The sequence below is a fragment of the Mesoplodon mirus genome (genome assembly GCF_964341445.2).
Source record: "Mesoplodon mirus genome assembly, chromosome: 1".
In the NCBI taxonomy this organism is placed as follows: Eukaryota; Metazoa; Chordata; class Mammalia; order Artiodactyla; family Ziphiidae; genus Mesoplodon; species Mesoplodon mirus.
Genome location: NC_138976.1, coordinates 79,162,566 through 79,189,391, shown reverse-complemented (window position 1 = coordinate 79,189,391; position 26,826 = coordinate 79,162,566). Strand labels below are relative to the sequence as shown.

At 37.3% G+C, this 26,826-nt stretch overlaps 2 protein-coding genes across 7 annotated transcripts in view; both read left to right on the top strand.

The window, feature by feature from the left end:
• The window catches only part of TRPM3 (transient receptor potential cation channel subfamily M member 3), a gene marked incomplete at its 5' end in the record, with an annotated part of 816,760 nt that overhangs the window by 105,868 nt on the left and 684,066 nt on the right, over positions 1 to 26,826 (top strand). The gene's annotated exons all lie outside the window — the stretch shown is intronic.
• LOC309803015 (protein FAM170A-like) lies at positions 24,577 to 25,846 on the top strand. Its single transcript, XM_082618874.1, has one exon. It carries the CDS (start codon positions 24,718 to 24,720, stop codon positions 25,759 to 25,761), a length of 1,044 nt encoding a protein of 347 aa, XP_082475000.1. The 5' UTR covers positions 24,577 to 24,717; the 3' UTR covers positions 25,762 to 25,846.

Here is a 26,826-nt window from a genome sequence, read left to right as displayed (position 1 = left end):
CTTGAGCCTTGGAGGAGAAATGGGAAAGACTGAGTGAAGCGGAGGCCATCTGGAGGCAGGGAAGGGAATGAATGCTTCTTAGCACCAACTGTGTACTAGGTACACTGCTTCATGCTTTACACGCATTGCCACAACTTTAGTTATTATCCAAGAAAGAGAAATGGAACTTACAGTGGCCAAGAATTTTGTCAAACATACCCTAGGCAATAAAGCCTGACTTGAACGCACGTACACTTGACGTCACGTACACTTGACTCCAAAGGTTTATTCTTCTAATTGTCTCTATGCTTCCTTCCTGAACCTTGAGACCCATTTTTCTGATTCCTCTCCTTAAATAGAAGGCACTGTGTACCGAAAAGAAAGGCAGCTCCCTCAAAACCGGTGACACTGACAGGTTTACAGGATTCCCCAAAGTATCTCAGGGCCCCAAATCAGAAAAGCCTTCAAGTCAAGGAGCCATTCTTGTTATAGTTGTGTGAGCCATCTACTCCTTTAACCGAAGGCCTCACTTCCAAGTTATGAATCTTCTCCAGGAACAGATGGACTATGAAGTCAGCCATGCTCTCTGCATGGTGACAGGGCATGGTTATACTTCAGCTCGGATCTTCCTGTCTTATTGATTCACATGAGATTTCTCAGAGGACTCCTGCTTCCCTGTCTGTTGCTCCCTTCGTTATACTCATCAGGGGTTAACAGGATAGAATGTGGGGCCCAAATCATTTTTCCTTATTTTAAAAGAACTTCAATAATGTGGACTGAAGTTGAAACTAGAGAATAAAAGGAATTATCACACAGGCTACTGAAAGGGGATAAAAACCTCTGAAGTGTTGTGGAGTAAGGAAGGCAGGAATATGTGGAAAATATGTTTGATGAAAAGGATGCAGATCTATGTGATCTTTGTATGTGATAAAAAATAATATAATTGTGTTCATGGTGTATTTATCACAGATATATTTTATCTTTAAGGCCAGTATGGTATCATTTAGAAAAGCACCTATGGGGGAACTTAAAATATAGGCATGCTTTACTGTGAAAAGGTGTTGATTACATCATAATGCCCAGCAACAAGAAAATGATTGTACCTCGATGTGATGTCCTTAGTCTTTAACACTGATGTTTATAAAGAATTAATAGTGATACAACAAAAAACCTTTACAGTAATATTTTAAAAACAAGATGGAAAGTTGGGGATATGATTTTTCTTAATTATGAAATTGCATAAAATTCTAAACATAACTGCTAAAATGTTAACAGTGTTTGCCTGGGGAATTCTGGTTTATTGCTGGGTTTTTTTTTTTCTGCTTCATTGTATTTTTTCCAACACTTACAAGCAGAAAAACAAATAAGCTTCCATGATGAGAAAAAAAAGCAGAAGATTTTATGAGTATTCTCAAGTGACCAGTGAGGAAACAAAAGATCTTCCTGGCCAGATGAGACTTAATATTACTGCAAGTTAATTGATTCAGTGATCCTTCTGTTTAGATTAAAGCCAGTAGAAATCAGATGGTGACTGTACACCTAATTATCATGTTATTTTAGCAATAGGAAAAAATAATAAGCAAAGTTGTGCAACAATTTTTCAACTATAATGAATCAAGAAAAGGCATGTCAAGAATCATATAAGGCACATGCTTTAGACATTAAAATGTTTGTAGAAACAATCATAAGTCAATTATATAATTTTGAAGTAAAATATGAATAGTATGTTAATACATTTGCTGTGTTCTACTTTTTGTAATTTCCTTTGATATAGTATTAGCTCTGTCTAAAGAACCACACAGGTCATGTAGAAATTTGGAAACCAGCTATCAGGTGTCAGTTCATCCTTTTTAAAGCTATTAAAGTACTATATTTAGGGATTAGCATCAGTAAGCAATGAGTTAGATTATGTAAATTCATAAATATATTACTTTTTAAATTCTTAGTGTTTTATTTCTTTTAAATAGACTTTGTCAGAGCAGTTTTGGGCTCACAACAAAATTGAACAGGAAGTACAGAGAGTTCCCATATTTCTTTATACCTCTTTCCCCCACATAGATACAACCTCCCTCTCCCCACCATCATCATCCCACACCAGAGTGGTACATTTGTTACAATCGATAAACCTACATTGACACAACATTATTACCCAGAGTCCATAGTTTACATTAGGGTTCAATCTGGGTGTTGTATATGTATATAATTATTTGTATCTACCATTATTGTATGCAGAGAAGAGTTTCACTGCCCTAAAAATCCTCTGTGCTCTGCCTATTCATTGCTCCCTTTCTTTAACCCCTGGCAAACACTGACCTTTTTACTGTCTCCATAGCTTTGCCTTTTACAGAATGTTATATAATTGAAATCATACAGCATGTAGCCTTTTCACATTAGTTCTTCCACTTAGTAATGTGCACTTAAGGTTGTTCCATGTCTTTTCATCATTTGATAGCTTGTTTCTTCTTGGTGCTGAATAATATTCCATTGTCTGGATGGACCACAGTTTTTTTGTTTGTTCACCTACTGAAAGTCATCTTGGTTGCTTCTAAGTTTTGGTAATTTTAAAAAAAGCTGCTATAAATGTGTGCAGGTTTTTGTGTAGATGTAAGTTTTCAAATCTTCTAGGTAAATTCCATGGAGCATGATCACTGGATCATATGGTAAGACTATATTTGGTTTTATAAGAAACCAACAAACTGTCTTCCTAAGTGACTGTATCATTTTGCATTCTCACTAACAGTGAATGAGGGTTCCTGTTGCTCCACATCCTCATCAGCATTTGGTGTTGTCCATGTGTTGGATTTTGGCCATTCTGTTAAGTGCATTTTAACTTGAAGTTCTTTATTGACATATGACTTGGTGCATCTTTTCAATAAGCTTTTTGTCATCACTATATCTTCTTTGATGAGGTGTCCAGACCTTTGGCCCATGTTTAATTGGATTGTTTGTTTTCTTATTGTTGACTTTTAAGAGTTTTTTGTGTATTTTGGATAATGGCCTTTGATCAGATATGTCTTTTGCAAATATTTTCTCCCAGTTTGTAGCTTGTCTTCTCATTCTCTTAGCAGTGGCTTTCACATAACAGAAGTTTTTATGAAGCCCTTATCAATTATTTCTTTCATGGGTTGTGCCTTTGATGTTGTATCTAAAAGATCATCGCTGTACTTAAGGTCATCTAGATTCTCTCCTATGTTATTTTCTAGGTGCTTTATGGTTTTGCATTTTACATTTAGGTCTATGATCCACATTGAATTAATTTTTGTGTAAGGTATAAGGTCTGTGTCTAGATACATTTTATTGCATGTGGATGTCCAATTGTTGCAGCACCATTTTCTGAAGAGACTATCTTTTCTGCATTGTATTGCCTTTCCTCTTGGCAAAGACCAGTTGACTGTATTTATGCAAGTCTATTTCTGGGCTCTCTATTCTCTTCCATGGGTCGATTTGTTTATTCTTTCACTAATACCACAGTGTCTTGAAGAGATACTACTTTGAAAACTAAAAGAAGGTATTAGAGGTTTTTGTTTTTGTTTTTGTTTTTTTGCGGTACGCGGGCCTCTCACTGTTGTGGCCTCTCCCGTTGCGGAGCACAGGCTCCGGACGCGCAGGCTCAGCGGCCATGGCTCACGGGCCCAGCCGCTTCACGGCATGTGGGATGTGGGATCTTCCCGGACCGTGGCACGAACCCGTGTCCCCTGCATCAGCAGGCGAACTCTGAACCACTGCACCACCAGGGAAGCCCTAGAGGTTTTTTTTTTTTACCTGACTGTGATACATATTTTCTAAAACATAATTGTTCCTATAGAACATGTTTCTCTAATGCTAAAATTAGTTCTAATATCCTAAAGAGCTTAAATTGTGTTGAAAAAATGAATTTACAGAAAAATACTTTTTCCTAGTGACAATTTGGTTTCACTATACGTATTTGTATACAAGTTTTAAACTACTCATTTGTGCAGGGATAGACACGAAATAATTATCAGAATGACATTATATTTTCTTTTTGTGTGTGTGTGTGTTTTCTTTAAAGTCACTCTCCAAAAAGTATGTAAGGAAAAAAAGATGAAGAAAGAAGAAGTATAACATTGTGGTTTCTGCTCACCACAGTTCTAGAGTAATTTTTCTAATTTTTAGTAGAAATTTATATTGAAGAATAAAACTCAATTGAGGAACAGATTGAGAGGTTAAATCAATATCAGATTAGAAAATGTTTCAATGATTTATTATAATTTCTTAAAATTTTGAAATTTGTATCTCTTATTTCACCTCTTATTTGACTGGCTCTGTGATAAAGATAAACACATCAAGCTGTTTCAGGTTTATTTAGCCTTCCTTGGTGCCAACATTTTGGTAAAGAAAGTTATTCAAAATATTGTTCTGTGCTTGAAATCTCAGAGCATGTCTGTTCAGCTGGAGGTGATACAGCCTGAAAGATTGATTTGTATTAGCCAAAGTCACAAGAGACTGATTTATAAGTCTTAATGCCCACTCATTAGTTTACAGTGGGAGCTACATTTAGTACAATAACTGGATCAGTTATACAAGACACTCACTCCCTTTGGGTGAGTAGATGTACTCTAGTGGCCAAACTATAGATAGGAAACTTGCTTGGAGGCTATGAAATTAGACCAATGGGAATTGAATATTAATAGATATTTCTTTCCAGCTAGGGGAGCCTGATACTTTGCCCTTTGCCCCTCCAGGAATTTTTCTATTATAATAAGAGATGTTGCTCAGAAATTTCCTTAAATTTTTTTTAACCTACTACTCCTTTCTCTAGATTGTATAAGGTTACTGAAACATACTGTCATGAAATCATCCTTCATGAAATGTTGGTTTCTATTTCCAAGATTATAGTATGTTTCTCATTTGTTTAATTTTACTATGAGTTAGTTCTGCTGACTCTTGGAGACAGATCTTCCTCTAAAAAATAAACTATCTGAAAATAATGGTATAGTTTGCAATGAATTCCAGCTATTGTATGTTGATTCTTACCTCCGTTAATTACAGAGATTGCCATAGTTTGATTTAGGGTTCTACCTTATCCTTTTGGCTTTTCCTTCTTTCCCTGTAGCATATTGAATGATAGATTATACCTATGATCTGAATTTTAATTTTATATTTTATTTTGATAGTTAAAAATATCAGTAGTATAGCATTTTTGCTATCTACCTTAATATATGTTATACTCTTTCTTTTATGAAAGAAATTCTTTTTAAAGTTTTGTTCTCCATTATAAAGTTCTTTCATAATTTGGTTTATGGGCTGAATGATAGAAATCCTTCATTCGGGCTTCCCTGGTGGCGCAGTGGTTGAGAGTTCGCCTGCCGATGCAGGGGACGCGGGTTCGTGCCCCGGTCTGGGAAGATCCCACATGCCGCGGAGCGGCTGGGCCCGTGAGCCATGGCCGCTGAGCCTGTGCATCCGTAGCCTGTGCTCCACAACGGGAGAGGCCACAACAGTGAGAGGCCCGTGTACCGCAAAAAAAAAAAAAAGAAATCCTTCATTCAATTTTAAATTCCATAAGTCACCTTCAGAAAGTAAAAAATTATGCTGAGGGAATTTTTTGCTGTAATATTTGTCAACTCTGCCATGATATTTTCATGATATTTTTATGAAAATGAATGTATATTTTAGTTGCAAATTAACATGTCAGTATAAAGGTTGTAGGAAGAATGTCATTCTAAGAAAATCAAAACAATGAATTAAATATTCAAGTTGTGTTTTCCCCTGAAGTATTATTAAATACAGTGTGTTTGTTATTCCTTTGTACATTATTTCAGAATTACAGAGTTGTAAAATCAAGAAAATAATGACAGATCCAGCATTCGAAAAATGAAGTTTGGCGGATCTTGCCAAGCATACTTTATTTTTGAGTGATATGTGTTTACAGTGATGGCTGGAATACTTTGTGTCTACTAAGTAATTAAAATGAATTTGTCTTTAACCATTTGTGCTGGGAAATGTCTATTTTGCATTCATTGAAAATGAAAATATTACATTGGTATCTTTCTGGAAAAAATATGAAAAATGTTTATTATTACTTTGAGCCTGTTTGTATTAACTGTTCATGAAACAAATATATAACACAAAAGTGGAATATTTATTAAACTCACCTCAAAAAGTCTAGATGTCCTAAAATTCTAGCTGTAAGGAAATGGGCAATAGCCTAGAATGTTTGTTGTGAGTTCTTTTGAAAAGGATACGTAATCTGAAGAAGCTATGTTATTCAATGCCCATTAAAAAATTAAAAGTGTGTTTCAGATGTAGATGTTTCTCTCTCTCATACTAAGTTCTGTTTCATAAGGTGACTCCTGTGATGCTTTGGAACATGTAGCAGGATCTTCAAATATTGACCAGACAAGAGTGCCCGTCAATCTTATAGTATGATGTCACTTGACGCTAGAACAAAATAGTATCTGGTAAACTTGAAAGAGATATTTAGGGAAGTACATAATTTAATACCAGTACAAGACCTCAGTTCATTAGAATTGGCTTCATAATCTTATGTTCCTAAAGACAGGGAAAATCGGTCTGAAGCCCATTGGTCTGTATATCTTTTCATTGAAAGTTTACCTTGGTTTTCTGCTTCTGTGGTTTCATGGTCTGTCTTTGAGCTTCAGTTACAGAGCACAGCAGTACTGTTTATGTCAAAGCCCCCCATTACTTTGCTGAAGTGTAAAATAATTTTTATTCTGAGCCAGAACAAGTCCTACCTAATCTCCAACTGGCCTCAGAAAATAAAATGACTAGGTTCTTTGATTTAAGGGTGTTAAGTACTACCTTTAGGAGAGGCATTTTAATGAAATAACTGATCATTAAATAGTTATGACAACTATACATTCTGCCTGAATTGCTAGTAAGACCAGATAAATGTAGTAATCACAAATCGGTGTTTAAATTATATGTCTAAACAACCTTATTAATCTTCCCCTCGGTTCTCTTGGATTCATGCTGAGAAAATCTCAAATAATTCTCTATGCTCAGATGGTGACAATGTGTAAAAACAAGTAATCTTTTTTTTTCTGAGATAAATATTTCTCAGTTATCGTACTTTCATATAGACTAAGTATAAATTATTTTTATTGATTTTGAGAGGCAAGGATATTAAAGTATATTGAGGCTTACATAAACCTTAAGCATTTAATTATTAAAACATGAGTAAAAGTTTTAGATAAAAACAGTTTTAAATAAATGGTCAGTTTGGGTGACAAATTTAGTTAGATGCACATTTTGTACAATTTACTACAATATTTCCAAAGAATTAAATTATAATAAATACATAAATAAGAAAAAACAGTAAAATTGAGCTCTTAGTTGAAAAAATAATCTGAATTTAAAAGTGCCAGAAGAAGTTTAAAAGGAAAAAAATTAACAAATTTAATTAAATAACTTTTTAAAAAAGGTAGGCACCCTAAGGAACCAAAATAATTAGGTAACTAAGTACAATACTTGAAAAATGTTAAGAGCAAATAGAATTTTTCAAAAGACAATATATTTATATTAGTAATATATAAATATATAATGTATTTATAAAACAAATGCATTATGTAAATATGTAATTTGGTGAGAAAAGTATTTAATCAAGTAGATAAAGGGCCAAGTCTAACATAAGATTCATAAAAGAGGTGTTATATTGATAAATAAACATGAAAACAGAGAAATATCAAAGCATTATTATATTAGGAAAAATTAAAAGAACAAAGCTAAAAGAAATTTAAAAAAAAGAAGAAGAAGAAAATGGTTTCTCCTGGTGAGGTTGCCATGAAACCACTGGTACCATGTACTGCAGCAACCAGTCCACATAAAACTAACTTCAAAAATTATCAATATTCACAGAAGTGTTCATAGCCTTTGGCCCAGTAATCCCACTCTGGCATCCCAGATTAATCTAAATGATGATAAAGCCAAAATCATTAGGCTTAAAGCTGCATGAAATGTTTAGCACAGCACCATTTATTCTAGTAAGAATATTGGTAGCAAACTAAATAGTGAACAATATATGAATTGTTAAATTATGTTTCATTGTAATGTCAAGGGAGTCTTTTATGGACAGTGACAATGATACAATATAGAGAATATCAAAATATCCTTGAACAGATACTTGAAGTTTTTTTTAACTATCTCTATATTTGAAAAGAAATATAGAGAAAACTTAATAGATAGTAGAATAGTGCTTATATATATATATATATATATATATCCCACTCTGTTTGCCAAATTGGATTTTGTAATATAAAAAGAATAAACTTTAAATTGAGAGAAAAAGGGAAACTTTCCATATTGACTATGTCTGTTTATTACTTATAAAAATATGAAACTAAGAGCAAAAAATGAAAAAAAGTGTTCATATGGATGTTCCTCATTCAATTCAAGTAGGGTTTTCGCTGCCGAGTGGTGCCAGTTACAAATGTAGGCCCTGGAGGCCAACAGAAGTCATGGCTGTTGAGTCTAGCAAGAACTTGTAAGAAAGGAGAGATGGTCCAGTCATGTAACTGGAAAGTTAACAGATCTGCATGGATTTCCTGTTCAGTCCAGAATTTAGACTGCAGGATTATGATAAGATCTCAGTAACCAAAATGTTTCTTTCCACCTTCTAAACTATAACGGACCAAATATGTTTATGGTAATAGCAAGTAACAAAGCAAGGCCCCTGTGCATTTTTGCTTAAGAGATAATGCACTTAAAACAATTATGTATATGCATGACAATCAAACATCCTTTTTATTAATGGCAACCATAAAGCCCTACAAGAGGATCAAACTATCAACTTGAAATGCAGAATGGGAATATCTAGTATACATGAGGCACTTTTCTTGGATGTTCTCCTTACAGTTTGAGAAAATTGCAAAGAAACATTTTGATCAGAATAAGCCATGATTGCATAAAGAAATTTCCAAAAGAAATAATTCTGGCATACATAAATAAGGTAAATCCTCGTAATAATATGATACAGCTGTGAAGAATAGGCACCATGATCTAAAGAAAGAGAGAAAGCAAGAGAACACTAGCTCTTTGGAATTTCTAAAACCTAGTCTGAGAGCTCATATTCTATGTCCGTCTCACGTTTTCTGTAGAATGAGTCTCAAGCCTGACTGCACATGAGCGTCACCTTAGAGTGCTTAAGAAATCCTGACACCCAGGCCATGACAGAGCAATTAAAATGGAATCTCTGGAGGTGGACCCAGGCATCATTATTTTTAAATCTCCACAAGGGATATCAATATGCAGCCAAGGCTGAGAAGCAGTGCCTTAATGAAATGTCAATGGTTTAAGACAGTTATGTTTATTTGCAACCCCTGTTTTATGAAATATCTATGGGGTCCTGATAGGTAGTGCAAATGAGTAAAGCTGACCAGGTTTTTTTTTCATAATTGTGTCTTCAGTAGTATTTTTTCAAAGCAAACAATTTGCTTACATATTAAATGTATAGGAATGCTTTGTTCTTCTACCCACCACCCTGCCAAAAAAAAAATGTTTTCCTGTGTTTTTATTAAAATACATTTGGGTCTGTTTTTGGCTTGGGCCTATCTTTGGTTTGGCCAATTTTGATAGAGCTCAGCACAAGAAATATTTCAGTTTTTACTTTATTGTATGAAAACCTAGCACTAGGGTGATAATAAAAGACAATCAACATTTGTAGGCTATACCATGGCAGCTGCTCTTCAACCTTGGCCTTTGGTTACCATGCAGGAATGTAGATCCAATCATTGTCATATTTTTCAGATATTTCAGAAGACAGAGATTCAGATTTGTGTATGAAGTCACTCAGTATTTATATATTGGCAATTCAATTAAGAAAAAAAAACTCAGTGTACATCAACATTGCAAGCCAAAGAACACATCTGTGGGCTTTTTCTGCTCATAGACTAAATCTGGCCAGCAGGGTGGCAGTTCATATGTTTTGGTCTAAGGCAAATCTATTGAGGCTGCATAACCAGTTGACCTTATTGCATCATTTCAGAAAGAATCTGTTATTGGCTATAAATGAGCAGGGTCCAGATTGAGTTACAAAAGATGCCTTGTCTCAAAAATAAGGTCAAGGCACTAGACTTAAGGCACGTGGTCAGATTTAGACTACTGGCCAAAGAGATTTGATAATGAGTGACTCTATAGTAACATTAAATCAGCTCTTGCCAGGGGCAGGGCATATTCTATAGACTCTGGCAGGGCTTAGTGGGGAAGATGTAGGAACTAACATCAGTCAAGTCTGAGGCGCTGGAACAGATCTTTGCACTGTTGACTCATCCTGTGGCTTGTTGATATGGAAATCTTGTCTTCCTCTTGTTACCACCATGATCTAAACAGCTCACATAATCTGCCATATGGCCTTTTCACCAAGTTGGTTCTTGGAGAGAATTTGGGGAGAAAAATATGTTCTCCTTTGGCTGGCTAGACCAAAGATTGATGTTATATCTGGAGAGCAGTGGTTCTCAAACTTCAGTGCACATCCGAATCATCTGGGATGATTTGTTAAAACACAGATTGCCAGGCCCACCCCCAGAGCTTTTGATCTGTAGGTGTGGAATGGGACCTAAGAATTAGCATTTCAAACAAGTTCCCTGCTGGTGTTGATTGCTGCTGGTCTGGGAACTACATTTTGGATCCTTAGGTCTAGGATCTTTAATTCTCATTTTCCCACTAACCTGTTTTTGTACCTTTGTCTCTGATAGTGGGAAATGATGTTCTTTTGGTGTGTGTGTTAGAGTTCTCCTTTGAATAAAATAAAATACAAATGTTGAATAAATATTATGAAGTATTTCTTCATAGGGCTAGCACTGATCTTCAGGTTCTATTAATTGACAATTGTAGGAGCCACTTGAGATCCTTATCCTTTAAGTTTTCTGTGGCAATCAATGGAAGCTGTTTCTGCACTTCCGGACTTCCTGGCATGTTGACGGGGATGGTGACTGGGGAACCCCCAGAGCCCGTACCTCATATAGTCCAAATACGGGTTCTTGGGTTGTCTGGTTGAAAGTGTGGTGTCTGTCTTTTCCTTGTCTTTGTGTATCTGGTGTTATCTTCTAAGACAGTTGAATCATGAGGCCCATCCTGGAAGCTGCTTATGATTTCCTTGTTATTATGATGTTAGTTACTGGAGCTGCCATTTGTCAGGCATGGACCTAGTAATTGAACTCTCTGGAGGTCAGAATTACTGAGAGAGGCAAAGCATCAGTATATTCAGTTCAGCCAGATATTTTTTCTGTATTATTTTCTGAGAAGGCTACCATTTGGAACAAATCTTAAAAGAAACAGGCCCAGTGATTCTCAGCTGTGGCTGAGACATCAAAAAATCCTAGGCAGCTTCGAGGTGAGAGGCTGAATGCTTGGACCCCCAACTCCCACCCCAGACTAATTAAATCTGATGCTCCACGGGTGGAGCCTGGTCTTGTTATATTTTCAAATCTCCCTAGGTTAGTGGTTCTCAAATTTTGGCCTGCATCAACATCACCTGCAAAGCCTGTTGGAGATTGCTGGGTCCCACTGCTAGAATTTATGATTGAGTAAGTCTGGGTTGGGGGCCTAAGAATTTACATTTCCAACAGGTTCCCTGGGTTTGCTGATGCTACTGGTTTTGGAACCATACTTTGAAGACCACTGCTTTGATGATTACAGTGTACAACTCTAGATAGCATGGCTACTCTGGGCAGAGGTTGCCTTCTAGATAGCATGGCTGCTCTGGGCAGAGGTTGCCTTTTCTCTGAGCTCAGCTGTTAGCTACTTCATTAACCTCGGCTTCCCTAGCAGGCTAAATAATAACTCTCAAATCCACTGTGAACCTTTTTTTTTTTACAGACTAAAGTATTTTGGGGGGTTGTGCTCTTAGTTACATTGGAGCCCATTAAATTATATGGCAATTTAATTTTGTTAAGCAAAACTATATTTGTATCAAATGTGGTACTTTAGTCGCTTCTAGCTGTATCAGTGAGCTTCAAAGAGCTCTATCTTTGCTGATATTTTTCATTATATTTTCCTTTAATTTTATTTACCAGACCCTTAAATTGAAGAAAAATAGCAACCACAGCATAAGCAGGCCTAAAATAAATTAGATCTTTATGGGCAGTTTTCTGCATTATACTCCCCTGGTATGATAAATTCAGTCATCATTTTATGAGACTCGCCATTCCTGGAAAGGTTATTTTTACCAAAAATGTCTAAAGAGCATCTTCAAACCTAGTGAACCTTAGGAGTTTCCAAATCTTGGTTCTTGACCTGATCCTGCAGAATTCTGAATGTATTTTAATCATAATTATACCTTTTAAAACAGGTATGTACATTGGCTTTCTCACTGTACCAAATGTTCATGCCTCTCTTGCTAGTGTGATAAGAAGAGCAAGGCCTTCACAGACATATCTTTATTAGTATTACTAGCAGAGTAGGTTGGGCAAATTATTTGGTCACTCCCAGCCTTAGTTTTCTTATCTGTAGAATGGTAGGAATAATCCCTGTCTCACAAAGCTATTGCAAGATCAGATATAAGGAGGCCCAAGTCCCCAGCATAGTGCCTGCTAAAAAGTGCTCTATAAGTGGGAGCTGTTTTTTGTGATGTTGATGGGGTCTAAGAAGCTCTTGGAATCCTCTTTGTGGGGAGAGGATGCCATGATCAAAACTGGATATTCACCCAAGCCACAGAACCAAATCAAACAAATCATACGTAACTCCATTGTGTCTACACATGAATTCACCACATGTCTACATTACTTTTGTACTTTATTCTAAAATATTAAAATGTGTCAATGGAGAACATTGCAGGTCAGAGTCCTGCTCTAAAAAAATAACTTGTGCAAATATGATTGTTGACCTAGTTTTTAGTACTGTCTTTCATTTTTACATGGTGGCGTGATATGTCTATTAGGCACTCTTTTTAATGTGGATTCTTGGCAATAATTCATTTAGGCTTAATTAAAAATGGAACTTGATTTAATTAAAGGATTACCTTCACAATAAAAGCTAGGGCGGATTTCTTTGAAGTTTGTAGATCTTCATTCTAATGATCATATGGCTGATGCCTTGTGAGACTGTGCTTATTTACAGCTTAAACCAGTACTTACAATACAGACTTCTCATTTCCCTGAACAAAAAGGGTTTTGGAACTTTACCCTCCATTGAGTGAGGTGGGTGCATCAAGCAGGCTACTGTAGTTTTTCAAAGTCAGCACTAATTTGGAAGAAATAAAGTCCATGTGAAAAAACAAAACCAAAATCAAAACCACACCTGGAGAACTCTAATTATTCTTATCTTGATATGTTAATTTAACAAGGTTATGATATTATATAACTATATAATATCATTATGTAAATGTATATTTTATTTTAAGTCCATTAAGCTCAACTTGTTGCATCAATTATGTGTTCAGTTTCTTCAAGTTAGGAATTTTCTATACTGGTTCCCAAAATGTGTGTGTCTCAGTCTTTACAGGTGTTTTAATGTGTGTGTTTTTGTATAGGTCTGTGAGCATTTTGTTTGCTTGTTTTTATAATGCACAAAAACAACCCTTGAATAATCATTGTAGTATAATGACCATAAAGCATAATTTTGCTTTCCTTCAGTATTTCTGTTAAAAACCCATTTAAAATAATATAAAAATCATTATCTTCTACCTTTTCTCTTTAAGTCTTGATAAAAAAATTTCTGTCTCTTTTTATTTTAATAAGCTAGTGAAACAAGCTAGGCTCTTAGATTTAATTTTGCCTAACTCTAGGTAAGGGTTGAGCTTTCTTCTATAGGGTGACCATTCCTCTCCTCTCTTCCCTCAAGAAGCTCATCTCTTCTCACTGCTGAGCTAAAAACTTAATAGTGATATGCCAAAAAACACATGGGATTAAGACCCCTGGATGAGGACAGTCCCCACATCTTTTATATGTATCCACTGGGCTTCTTGCCAACCTTCTACTTCTCTAGATATTCTTATTTGAACATTTCTGCTTCTCTCTTCTGCCCGTGTTCAAAAGTTAACCCCTAGGAAAGCACTGTCATCTATTGGGATTTACACCATAGGATGTACATGTACAGAAACTTGACTTTGTTTTCTGTAATTGAACTCAATTTGATCATGAGTTCCCATTTCTGCTGATGGTGGGGGAAAATAAACTTTTACTTTTTCAAAGTAATTTGTTTTCTTCCTTTATACAATTTTGTCTTTAGATAAGACAGTGGGTCCTGGATTGTTTCCTACCATCCCCTTTCTGTTTCCTTGTCTCGAGAAAGAGGGGAAAGCTTATCGAACCTTATAGTAGTGAGATGGAATGGGTGGAGTGTTCAGGATGTCCTCAGTCTCCTTCTGGCCACTGTGGGTGAGGTAACCAGGTTTATTCACCTCTGAGTAGTGGTCAGCACCACTGCTAGTGTCCCTGGAGTCTGTGATAGAATCAGGCCTCAAAGTTCAGTAACTCTGTAAGCGTCTACTTTAACTTCACTGTGGCCACCAGGTATTCTCCTCTCAGAGCCCCAGATATGAGCCAGGGCACAATCCCTCTCTAACTTCCCCTTCAATCTATCTGTAGTTTATACAATTTCCTCTTGGACCCTCATCTTCACCCCAGCCAGGGTTTCTCAGGGACACAGGCAGTATCTTAATGCTAGACTTCTCATTTTACAGTCTCTTCATTCTGCAATACAGCTTGTAAGGGGCTTTTTAAAAAACCTTTTTTTGGTAAAGAAAAAAAAAATTTGTTTCCGTATTCTGCAGTTGACCTTATTTATCTCTGTGTCGAATCTTCCAGCTTTGACTCATTGGTCCTCTGAATGCATCCTTGCAACAATTCCTGGCTCTTACAAGTGTCATCTTTAAAATGGACATTAAGAGCCCTTTTTGGAATTCAAAAGTAGAGTATCATTTTATTTTCTCTGCTGGATTCTGCCTTTCTCCTGAACCAACCGATACCTCAGCTTCAGGGAGCACAGACTAAGGGTTAGCAATAATTAAATAAATGAAATTATATCAAATAACATTTCAGAATTATTTGATATTACTACTTCAAATAAGCTTATGTGCTGCAGATCTTACATAATGATTTTGTCCAGTATTGTTTCAGAGACTATTTTGGTGAGTGTTGGACTTTCATATCAATTAGATAGCCCTATTTACTCAAATAGTCTGTTGGCTTTTCAATTTGATCATAAAATAGTATGTAATGAGGATGCATAAAATATTTACTAATATTTATTGGCAAATTTCTATGATCCCAGACATATTAAGAAGTATCTGCAACGACCCTTATTCTCACTGTGTGATTTAAACAACTATAGTTTATTTTTTAACTGTGTAGGTTTTTAAAACTACAGTTACATAGAAAGCAATTTAAAAACCTACTATGTAGGAGTTGATTGTGACACTAAATTATATATATAAAACAAAAATAAATGTATATTTGGAGTTTGCTCCATTATTCCAAAGCTACGGCAGTTATCTCTAATGGTTCATAGTAAAGAAGGGCAGAAACACACAAGCCATTTCTTTTCTATAAATTTATTTGTTTTATTTATTTATTCTCTGGCTGCATTGGGTCTTCATTGCTGTGCACGGGCTTTCTCCAGTTGTGGCGAGCAGGGGCTACTCTTCCTTGCAGTGCGTGGGCTTCTCTTGGCAGTGGCTTCTCTTGTTGCGGAGCACGGGTTCCAGACACACGGGCCTCAGTAGTTGTGGTGCACAGGCCTAGCTGTTCCGCGGCATGTGGGATCTTCCCGGACCAGGGCACGAACCCGTGTCCGCTGCATCAGCAGGCGGACTCTCAACCACTGCGCCACCAGGGAAGTCCCCACAAGCCATTTTAATAAGGTTCATTCAACGCAGAATTGGTAGGGAGAATAACTGATCAGATTTTACAACTATTGAGAAGACCCCTTGAGGGCAAAGCCATGTTTCCACAGAAACATAAAGGGAATTAATATTTATGAAGCATCTACTGTATGCCAGGTACTACACTAATAGCTCATATGTATATGATGTTTTACTTAGTCTCTATTAGGTAGGTAGTTCTTATAGTAAAAGAAGCATTTTATAATGAAGCAACTGGCACATAGCCAAGCTGGAATTAAAGACTAGGTCTCTTCCCTACAACCCATTGCCAACACTAAAATCAGCTTTTATAATCTTCCTCTCTATTAGATAAGCAGTAGGTGACATTTGAATAAGGTAATATTTTTAAAAGATAGTCATTCACAGAAAAAAGTTAATCGTATAATTATAAAATGATTAAGAACTGTTTAAAATTGAAGTGTAGTTGACTTACAATATTATATTAGTTTCAGGTGTATGACATAGTAATTCAATATTTTTATAGATTATACTCCATATAAAGTTATTAGGACATATTGGCTATATTCCCTCTGCTCTACATTATATCCCTGTAACTCATCTATTTTGTGCCTAGTAGTTTGTACCTCTTAGTCCCCCTTACCCATTTTACCCTCTTCCCACCCCTCTCTCCTCTGGCAGTAACCAGTCTGTTCTCTATATCTGTGAGTCTGTTTCTGTTTTGTTATATTTGTTCATTTGTTTTATTCCTTAGATTCCACATATAAGTGATAACATATAGTATTTGTCTTTCTCTCACTTATTTCACTTAGCCGAATACTTTCTAGGTCCACCCATTGTTGTTGCAAATGTCAAAATTTTATTCTTTTTTAGACCTGAGTAGTATTCCATTGTGTGTGTGTGTGTGTGTGTGTGTGTGTGTGTGTATACATACATACATACATATACCACATATTCTTTATCCATTCATCTGTTGATGGACACTTCAGTTGCTTCCATATCTTGGCTTTTATAAATAATACTGCTATGAACATTGGGGTGCATACTTTTTTTGATTTAGCGTTTTCATTTTCTTTGGCTGAATACACAGAGTAGAATTGCTGGATCATGTTAGTTCTGTTTTTAATTTTCTGAGGAACCTCCATACTGTTTTCCACAGTGACTGTACCAATTTACATTCCCACCAACAGTGCATGAGGGTTCTCTTTTCTCCACATCCTCACCAACACTTGTTATTTGTTGTCTGTTTGATAATAGCCATTCTGACAGGCATGAGGTGATATATCATTGGGGTTTTGATTTGCATTTCCTGATTATTAGTGATGTTGAGCATCTTTTCATGAGCCTGTTGGCTATCTGTATGTCTTCTTTGGAAAAATGCCTATTCAGGTCCTCTAACCATTTTTAAATCAGGTGGTTTGTTTCCTTTGATGTTGAATTGTATTAGTTCTTTTTTTTTTTTTTCGGTACGCGGGCCTCTCACTGTTGTGGCCTCTCCCGTTGCGGAGCACAGGCTACGGACGCGCAGTCTCAGCGGCCATGGCTCACGGGTCCAGCCGCTCCGCGGCATGTGGGATCTTCCCGGACCGGGGCACGAACCCGTGTCCCCTGCATCGGCAGGCGGACTCTCAACCACTGCGCCACCAGGGAAGCCCTGTATTAGTTCTTTATATATTTTAGATATTAACCCCTTATCTGACATATCATTTGCAAATATCTTCTCCCATTCAGTAGGCTGCCTTTTTGTTTTGTTTTGTTGATGTTTTGTTGTTTTGTTTCCATCACTATGCAAAAGCTTTTAAGTTTGATTGGGACCCTTTTGTTTACTTTTGCTTTTGTTTCCCTTGCCTGAGGAGACAGATCCAAAAAAATATTGCTAAAACCAATGTCAAAGAGTACTGCCTATGTTTTCTTCCAGGAGTTTTATGGTTTCAGATCTTGCACTTAGGTCTTTAATCCATTTGGGTTTATTTTTGTATGGTGTGAAAAAATGTTCTAATTTGATTCTTTACATGTAGCTGTCCGTTTTTCCCAACACCAATTATTGCAGAGACCGTCTTTTCCCCATTGTATATCCTTGTCTCCTTTGTCATAAATTAAATGACCATATGAGCATGGGTTTAGTTTTGGGCTCTCTATTCTGTCTCAATGTTCTATGTGTCTGTCTTTGTGCCAGTACCATGCTGTTTTGATTCCTGTAGCTTTGTAGTATAGTCTGAAGCCAGGGCACATGATATCTCCAGCTTTGTTCTTATTTCTCAAGATTGCTTTGGCTATTTGGGGTCTTTTATGGTTCCATACAAATTTTAGAATTATCTGTTCCAGTTCCCTGAAAAATGTCATGAGTATTTTGATAGGGATTGCACTAAATCTGTAGATTTCTTTGTAGAGTATGGACATTTAAAAATATTAATTCTTCTAATCAATGAACATGGGATATCATTCCGTTTATTGGTATTATCTTCAGTTTCCTTCTTTAACTTCTTATAGTTTTCAGAGTACATGTCTTTCACCTACTTGGTTAAAGTTATTCCTAGGTATTTTATTCTTTTCAATGTGATTGTTTTCTTGATTTCTCTTTCTGATAGTTCATTATTAGTGTATAAAATTACAACAGATTTCTGTATACTAATCTGGTATCCTGCAACTTTACTAAATTTATTTATTAGTTCTGATAGTTCTTTTGTAGAGTCTTTAGGATTTTCTATGTATAGTATCATGTCATCTGCAAATAGTGACAGTTTTACTTTTTCCCTTCCAATTTGGATGGCTTTTCTTTTTCTTGTCTGATTGCTGTGGCTAGGACTTCCTATACAATATTAAATAGAAGCAATGAGAGTGGGCATCCTTGTCTTGTTCCTGATCTTAGAGGAAAAGCTTTCAGCTTTTAACTGTTAGTATGTTGTTAGCTGTGGGTTTGTCATACATGGTCTTTATTATGTTGAGGTATGTTCCCTGTATACCAACTTTGTTGAGAGTTTTTAGTCAAATCTTTAAACGTGGTTTTCACATAAAGTATAAACATTTACTCTAACTCTTATTTATTGATTCAGTTTATAACTTTGAAACTGGGTGTAAGTGATTGTGAGAACAGTTGGACACATAGTTTGGCACAAATTCAGTGACTCTTGGGGGCTGGGAATAACAGTAATCAATATAACATATAAAGCGTTATTTCCCCTCCTGGGAATTATTTTAGAAATAGAAGGATTTCCCATTTCATGCTTTGTCCTATCCATAAAGTGAAAAATTACTCATCATCACATGCAAGTCCCAAACATTACTTGGGTGCCTATGGGCAAGGTACTATACCACTCACTCAGAAAACAAAGATGTGATCTCTTACATGTAATCAGATGTCTACACTAAATTTAAAGGTTTTTGGCACATGTTGCCCTGAGATAGTTCCTGGGAGCAGGTATACTGTGTGTGTGTGTATATTTTAAATGTTGTATATGTAAGAAGTGCCCTATACATATTCATTTGATGGTAATGCAATGAGATCATGGTTAAAAGGAGCCTCAGTGTAGTAGCATGGAGTTTAGCACATATTAGCTATTCAATATGTATTAATTACTTTAAAGTGAATTTCAAAGTACTACTTAGACTTGATTGAGGGTCCAATCTGATTCTGAGAACATGAGTCATTAGCTCGTGTCCTTCTAAGCTCCGAAATCCTATATATCTTTTGGGGACATCATTGGCTTTTTTTTTTCATTTCATAAGGAAAAGATCTTTGAACTATATCATCTAGGAATTACACAACTTGGAAAAAACTGTCAGGGCTTTTCTTACTAATGAATGACCTTCAGTTAAGGATTCTAAATCAGAAAGTGGGAGAAAATTTATGACTTAGAATTCTGTTTAAATCAATATGATCTTTAAAAACAAACATGTATTTTAAAAGGCCTTGCTGTATTCGTCATTCATACAGTCATTCTGACTTAACTGTAATTAGTTGAAAGTGTTGAATATGTGAATTGTGGTTAAGTGTGTAGGTCCTAACACTTAAACCTTCATTCTACATTTTGGCAAAATAGGATCCTTAGGAAGTCACTAAGATACCTTATGTAAGCTAAAAAATGCATATATTTTACAACTAAATGGAAAAATAATCCAATTAAATAATTTGCTATCTCATTAATAGGCAGGCATTAAATAGTACCATTAAAACCAGCTTGCAGCTTCATGCATTTTGAAAATATTTTGACCACCAGTGAGAATATATTTAAATTAAATTTTTATAAAGTTAATATTTAAGTTACTTTTACTTTGATTGTCTTACGATTAAAAATATTTCACTATAAAAATATTTCATTATAGAGTGCTTTTTATCTTTAAGAACCATGAAATGAGGGACAGTGCCAGTGATGTCTTGTTTCTTTATTGCTCCAAGCACAGGAAGAGAAAGTTTTCAATTAGAAATTCCATTTTCTCTTTATATATGGGAAATAGCACATAGAGGCAGATGAAACATTGGCCTAGCTACTTTTTTTAACATCTTTATTGGAGTATAATTCCTTTACAATGGTGTGTTAGTTTCTGCTTTAAACAAAGTGAATCAGCTATACATATACATATATCCCCATATCTCCTCTCTCTTTTGTCTACCTCCCACCCTGCCTATCCCACCCCTGTAGGTGTTTACAAAGCACCGAGCTGATCTCCCTGTACTATGTGACTGCTTCCCACTAGCTAGCTATTTTACATTTGGTAGTGTATACATGTCCATGCCACTCTCTCACTTAGTCTCAGCTTACCCTTCCCCCTCCCCATGTCCTCAAGTCTTTTCTCTACGTCTGCATCCTTATTCCTGTCCTGCCCCTGGGTTTTTCAGAACCTTTTTTTGTTTTTTGTTTTTAGATTCCATATATATGTGTTAGCATATGGTATTTGTTTTTCTCTTTCTGACTTACTTCACTCTGTATGACAGACTCCAGGTCCATCCACCTCACTACAGATAACTCAATTTCGTTTCTCTTTATGGCTGAGTAATATTCCATTGTATATATGTGCCACATCTTCTTTATCCATTCATCCGTCGATGGGCACATAGGTTCCTTCCATGTCCTGGCTTTTGTAAATAGAGCTGCAATGAACATTGTGGTACATGACTCTTTTTGAATTATGGTTTTCTCAGGGTATATGCCCAGTAGTGGGATTGCTGGGTTGTATGGTAGTTCTATTTTTAGTTTTTTAAGGAACCTCCATACTGTTCTCCATAGTGGCTGTATCAATTTACATTCCCACCAGCAGTACAAAAGGGTTCCCTTTTCTCCACACCCTCTCCAGCATTTACTGTTTATAGATTTTTTGATGATGGCCATTCTGACTGGTGTGAGGTGTTACCTCATTGTAGTTTTGATTTGCATTTCTCTAATGATTAGTGATGTTGAGCATCCTTTCATGTGTTTGTTGGCATTCTTCTTTGGAAAAATGTCTATTTAGATCTTCTGCCCATTTTTTGATTCGGTTGTTTGTTTTTTTGATATTGAGCTGTATGAGTTGCTTGTAAATTTTAGTGATTAAGCCTTTGTCAGTTGCTTCATTTGCAAATGTTTTCTCCCATTCTGAGCGTTGTCTTTTTGTCTTGTTTATGGTTTCCTTTGCTGTGTAAAAGCTTTTAAGTTTCATTAGGTCCCTTTTGTTCATTTTTTTTTTAATTTCCATTTCTCTAGGAGGTGGGTCAAAAAGGATCTTGCTGTGATTTATGTTATAGAGTGTTCTGCCTATGTTTTCCTCTAAGAGTTTGATAGTGTCTGGCCTTACATTTAGGTCTTTAATCCTTTTTTTTTTTTTTTGCGGTACGTGGGCCTCTCACTGTGTTGGGGCCTCTCCCATTGCGGAGCACAGGCTCCGGACGCGCAGACTCAGCGGCCATGGCTCACGGGCCTAGCTGCTCCGCGGCATGTGGGATCTTCCCAGCCGGGGCACAAACCCGTGTCCCCTGCATCAGCAGGCGGACTCTCAACCACTGCGCCACCAGGGAAGCCCCTTTAATCCATTTTGAGTTTATTTTTGTGTATGGTGTTAGGGAGTGTTCTAATTTCATTCTTATACATAGAGCTGTCCAGTTTTCCCAGCACCACTTATTTGAAGAGGCTGTCTTTTCTCCATTGTATATTCTCGCATCCTTTATCAAAAATAAGGCGACCATATGTGTGTGGGTTTATCTCTGGGCTTTTATCCTGTTCCATTGATCTATATTTCTGTTTTTGTGCCAGTACCACACTGTCTTGGTTATTGTAGCTTTATAGTATAGTCTGAAGTCAGGGAGCATGATTCCTCCAGCTCTGTTTTTCTTTCTCAAGATTGCTTTGGCTATTCGGGGTCTTTTGTGTTTCCATACAAATTGTGAAATTTTTTGTTCTAGTTCTGTGGAAAATGCCAGTGGTAGTTTGATAGGGATTGCATTGAATCTGTAGATTGCTTTGGGTAGTAGAGTCATTTTCACAATGTTGATTCTTCCAACCCAAGACCATGGTATATCTCTCCATCTGTTGGTATCATCTTTAATTTCTTTCATCAGTGTCTTATAGTTTTCTGCATACAGGTCTTTTGTCTCCCTAGGTAGGTTTATTCCTAGGTATTTTATTCTTTTTGTTGCAATGGTGAATGGGAGTGTGTCCTTAATTTCTCTTTCAGATGTTTCATCATTAGTGTATAGGAATGCAAGAGATTTCTGTGCATTAATTTTGTATCCTACTTTACCAAATTCATTGATTAACTCTAGTAGTTTTCTGGTAGCATCTTTAGGATTCTCTATGTACACTGTCATGACATCTGCAAACAGTGACAGCTTTACTTCTTCTTTTCCAATTTGGATTCCTTTTCTTTCTTTTTCTTCTCTGATTGCTGTGGCTAAAACTTCCAAAACTATGTTGAATAATATTGGTGAGAGTGGACAACCTTGTCCTGTTCCTGATCTTAGAGGTAATGGTTTCAGTTTTTCACCATTGAGAATGATGTTGGCTCTGGGTTTGTCATATATGGCCCTTATTTTGTTGAGGTAAGTTCCCTCTGTGCTTACTTTCTAGAGGGTCTTTATCATGAATGGGTGTTGAATTTTGTTGAAAGCTTTTTCTGCATCTATTGAGATGATCATATGGTTTTTCTCCTTCAGTTTGTTAATATGGTTTATCACATTGATTAATTTGCATATATTGAAGAATCCTTGCATTCCTGGGTTAAACCCCTCTTGATCATAGGGTATGATCCTTTTAATGTGCTGTTGGATTCTGTTTGTGCCTAGCTAATTTTATTAGACTTTCCTAGAATGACCTCTACCACAAATCTCTCCCATATAAATGTGCCCTTCCTGGGGCTTTTTATCCCATTTTCCCTCTCCTTTACATTGCAGTGTGACATATCTCTTTGAATTCAGATGATCTTTGCCCACTTATCTAGAGTTTGCTCCTTAATAGTTATATTTTTTCACAATTTTTTTCAGTTTTTATGTTTATAAACGTGTTCAATACCATTTTAAGGGAAAGCATGCAGTCTTAGTCACAGCTCCAAGAACTTGCTAGGTGGAATGTGTTGTTGGTTTTTTTTCTGAGAACTGAGAGGCACATTTTACACTAAAACTAATACTTGAATTATGTTACAGTTGGCAAATTGAAATAATTTCTCCATTACTGTAGTCCTTCCTTCCTTTTTTGCTTCCTTCTTCTTTTTCTCTTTTCTCTCCCTTATTTCCCCTACTTTGTAATTCTTCTCTTTCCTTCCCATTTCCTTCCTTTCCTATCATCTTTTTATATCTGTTTTACTCTTTCACTTTTTGCACTTTTATTTTGGTATAGTTTTAGATTCATAGACAAGTCATAAAAATAGTATAAAGAATTTCCATAAACCCAAAAGAACCCACAGATAAACTAGCAGGAGCTAATAAGACGGTTCAACAAGGCAGACACATACAAGATCAATAAATTTTAAAAATCAATCAGGCTCCTCTACACTGGCGATAATAAATTAGAAACTGTAAAAGAAAATAAGAAAAAAAGAAGATCTAAAAAGAGTCACAAGAGCCATATAAATTATTTAGAGCTAAGCATACGTAAAAGTAAATATAACTAACAAACTGAGTACGACCACTTAAACTCCGCCCAACCCAAGGATTAAAAAACGCCTGTTCTTACTTTATGAGAACAGGCCCTCTTCTTAAGCAGCAGATCAGTAAGTGAGAGTGAATCAAAGAAACACAGCATTTGAAAAGTCAGCTAGGCCAAGCCTCTCGATTGCATAGACAGAAGCTGAAGCCCAGACAGGTTGAGTTACTTGGTAAAGGGCCCAATGTCCTGACTCAAGGACTAGCATTTTTCACTAATTCGTAAGATACAGTCAAATTCAGTACCTTGGAAAGAGATGGGAAAAAATGAAGAAATCAATTATATAGTTACTCATCTTTAAGTACAGAAATAGCCGTGACAAAATTACAGGTATTGAGGGAAAATTGAAGCGCAGAGTTTAAAATGTCAATAATCCACAGGGAAACTGGAAACCATTTAAAATATTAATATTAAATCTCTATATAAGACATTAAAAGATCTCCAATCAAAATGTTCATTTTATAATAGATATGGTATGATACAATTTATAATAGATGTGGTATGAACCTTTCCCTTTCATGGGAAAGGTTCGGCTGGGAAACAGGAATTGTTCTTGAAAACGGGGCCTGTGCTATTTTAGAGACTGTGCTGTACCTAGGTCAACAGAATGCTCCGATGTCATCATTGAGGTCACAGAATCCTGCTGTGCGCCTGGCAACCTTGGAAACTTAACAGCCCTGGTGAGCACTAGGCAGCACTGCTGGTTCAATAAGTGGTACCAGTTTTTCAGCCATTTAGGAGACTTGACTATTTTTATTTGTATTGAATCATTTCAACGGATTGCCCAAGAGCCAACAAGGGCCAACCTGTAGGGAAGAGGAGGAGTTGGACATCTCTTGAGGCATCTTCTAAGGGAGACTTCTAGTTGGTACGATGAAACGGCGACAAAAGAGGAAACATCTGGAAAATGAAGAGTCCCAGGAAACTGCCGAGAAGGGAGGAGGAATCTCGAAGTCACAAGAGGATCCCCCTCAGCTTGGATCCACTGTGGTGGCCCAAGGCTGCAGCCCAGGGGCAGGGGAGGTCTCCTCTGCCTCTACATACTTCTCCTGTGCTTCTTCTCCGCGCAAGCTCATCTATGCTGGAATCCGGAGATCACATCGAGACACTGCCCAGCCTAAAGCACCCCTAGCCCAGGTTCAGGAAAAAGGGGAGACTGCTCCCCCATCACACTGTGTCTCCTCCTCACCCTCTTCACCCTGTAAGCACTATCTGCACCCAGACAAAGAGGAAAGGGGCATGAAAATATACTACATGCAGGTACAAGTGAACAAGGGTGTAGCTGTCTCCTGGAAGACAAAGAAACCCTTGGAGTTGCCTGAAAAGCAGCTGACGATAGAAGAAGTGACCCTTCCTGAGGATGCGTGCACAGTAGGCACTTACCCCTCTGATGTGTTCACCGAAAGCCTCCTGTCTGACAGTGAGCCCACTGGGGAGGAGAAAGAGTATGAGGAAAGGGCAGAGCCAGGCAGCCCATCAGGGTCACCTGCAGTCCAGGAGACACCCAGGGCCAAGACACCGGCCTGGATGGTGACCATGGAGACCGGCTTCAGGTGCATGGCCTGCTGCCGGGTCTTCCACACCTCGGAGATCCTCCAGCAGCACGTGAAGGGCGGCGTCCTGGAGGGCTTCGGCTGCCGTTTCTTTCATCTCAACATCGCCCAGTGGATGGCCAATGTGGAATTCGAGAGCACCCCTGAGGAGGAGGGCAGTGTGGAACCCGAGACCACCTCTGAGGACGAGGAGGACGAGGAGGACGAGGAAGAGAAGCTAGAAGGCCCCAGCCCGAAGAGACCCCGCAGGCAGGGTCTTTTCTCTCTTTTGAGTTCCACACAGCAACTGAGATTCATGGGACAGAAGATCCTGGAGACGGTGTGGCCTTGGAAGAGGGAGAAGAAAGGACCCTCGGGAGAGTAGCAGACAGAATGCCGTGGTCTGAAGGAGGATGAAGGGACCGGCACTCAGTCTAACATCATATGACAATAGGAACGTCCTATGCAATAAAGGGCATTTTCCAAACCTTAAAAAAAAAAAAAAAAAAGAATTTCCATATACCATCCATCTAGCTTCCCCCAAAGTTAACATGTTATATAACAATGGTGTATTTATAAAAACTCTTTATTTTGTATTTTTCATGTACTCCAACCCTCTATTGCAATACGTGTCAACCAGTACTGTGTAATAGGACTGTCTTATATCAGTGAAAATAATGCATTTTTTTGTTTTAGTTTTTTGTTTTTTTTGCGGTACATGGGCCTCTCACTGTTGTGGCCTCTCCCGTTGCGGAGCACAGGCTCCGGACGCACAGGCTCAGCGGCCATGGCTCACAGGCCTAGCCGCTCCGCAGCATATGGGATCTTCCTGGACCGGGGCACGAACCCGTGTCCTCTGCATCAGCAGGCGGACTCTCAACCACTGCGCCACCAGGGAAGCCCAATAATGCATTTTTTAAAAATAAATTTATTTATTTATTTTTGGCTGCCTTGGGTCTTCGTTGCTGCGTGTGGGCTTTCTCTAGTTGCGGTGATTGGGGGTACTCTTCGTTGCGATGCACAAGCTTCTCATTGCGGTGGCTTCTCTTGTTGTGGAGCATAGGCTCTAGGCACGCAGGTTTCAGTAGTTGTGGCACACGGACTCAGTAGTTGTGGCTTGCGGGCTCTAGAGCACAGGCTCAGTAGTTGTGGTGCTTGGGCTTAGTTGCTCCGTGGCATGTGGGATCTTCCTGGACCAGGGCTTGAACCCATGTCCCCTGCACTGGCAGGTGGATTCTTAACCACTGCATCACCAGGGAAGCCCAATAATGCATGTTTCACAAGGATACAGTGAAATAACCTCAGCGCACATCCTCTTTGTTTCCCTCTACCACTTATCCTTATTTACACTCTGATAGTGTATTTTATGAATGATTTTAAAAAATTTTTCTCTAATATAATAGTCTCATTAAAGAGGCTGTTTCAGAGATTTTCTGTGGTTTAATATCAC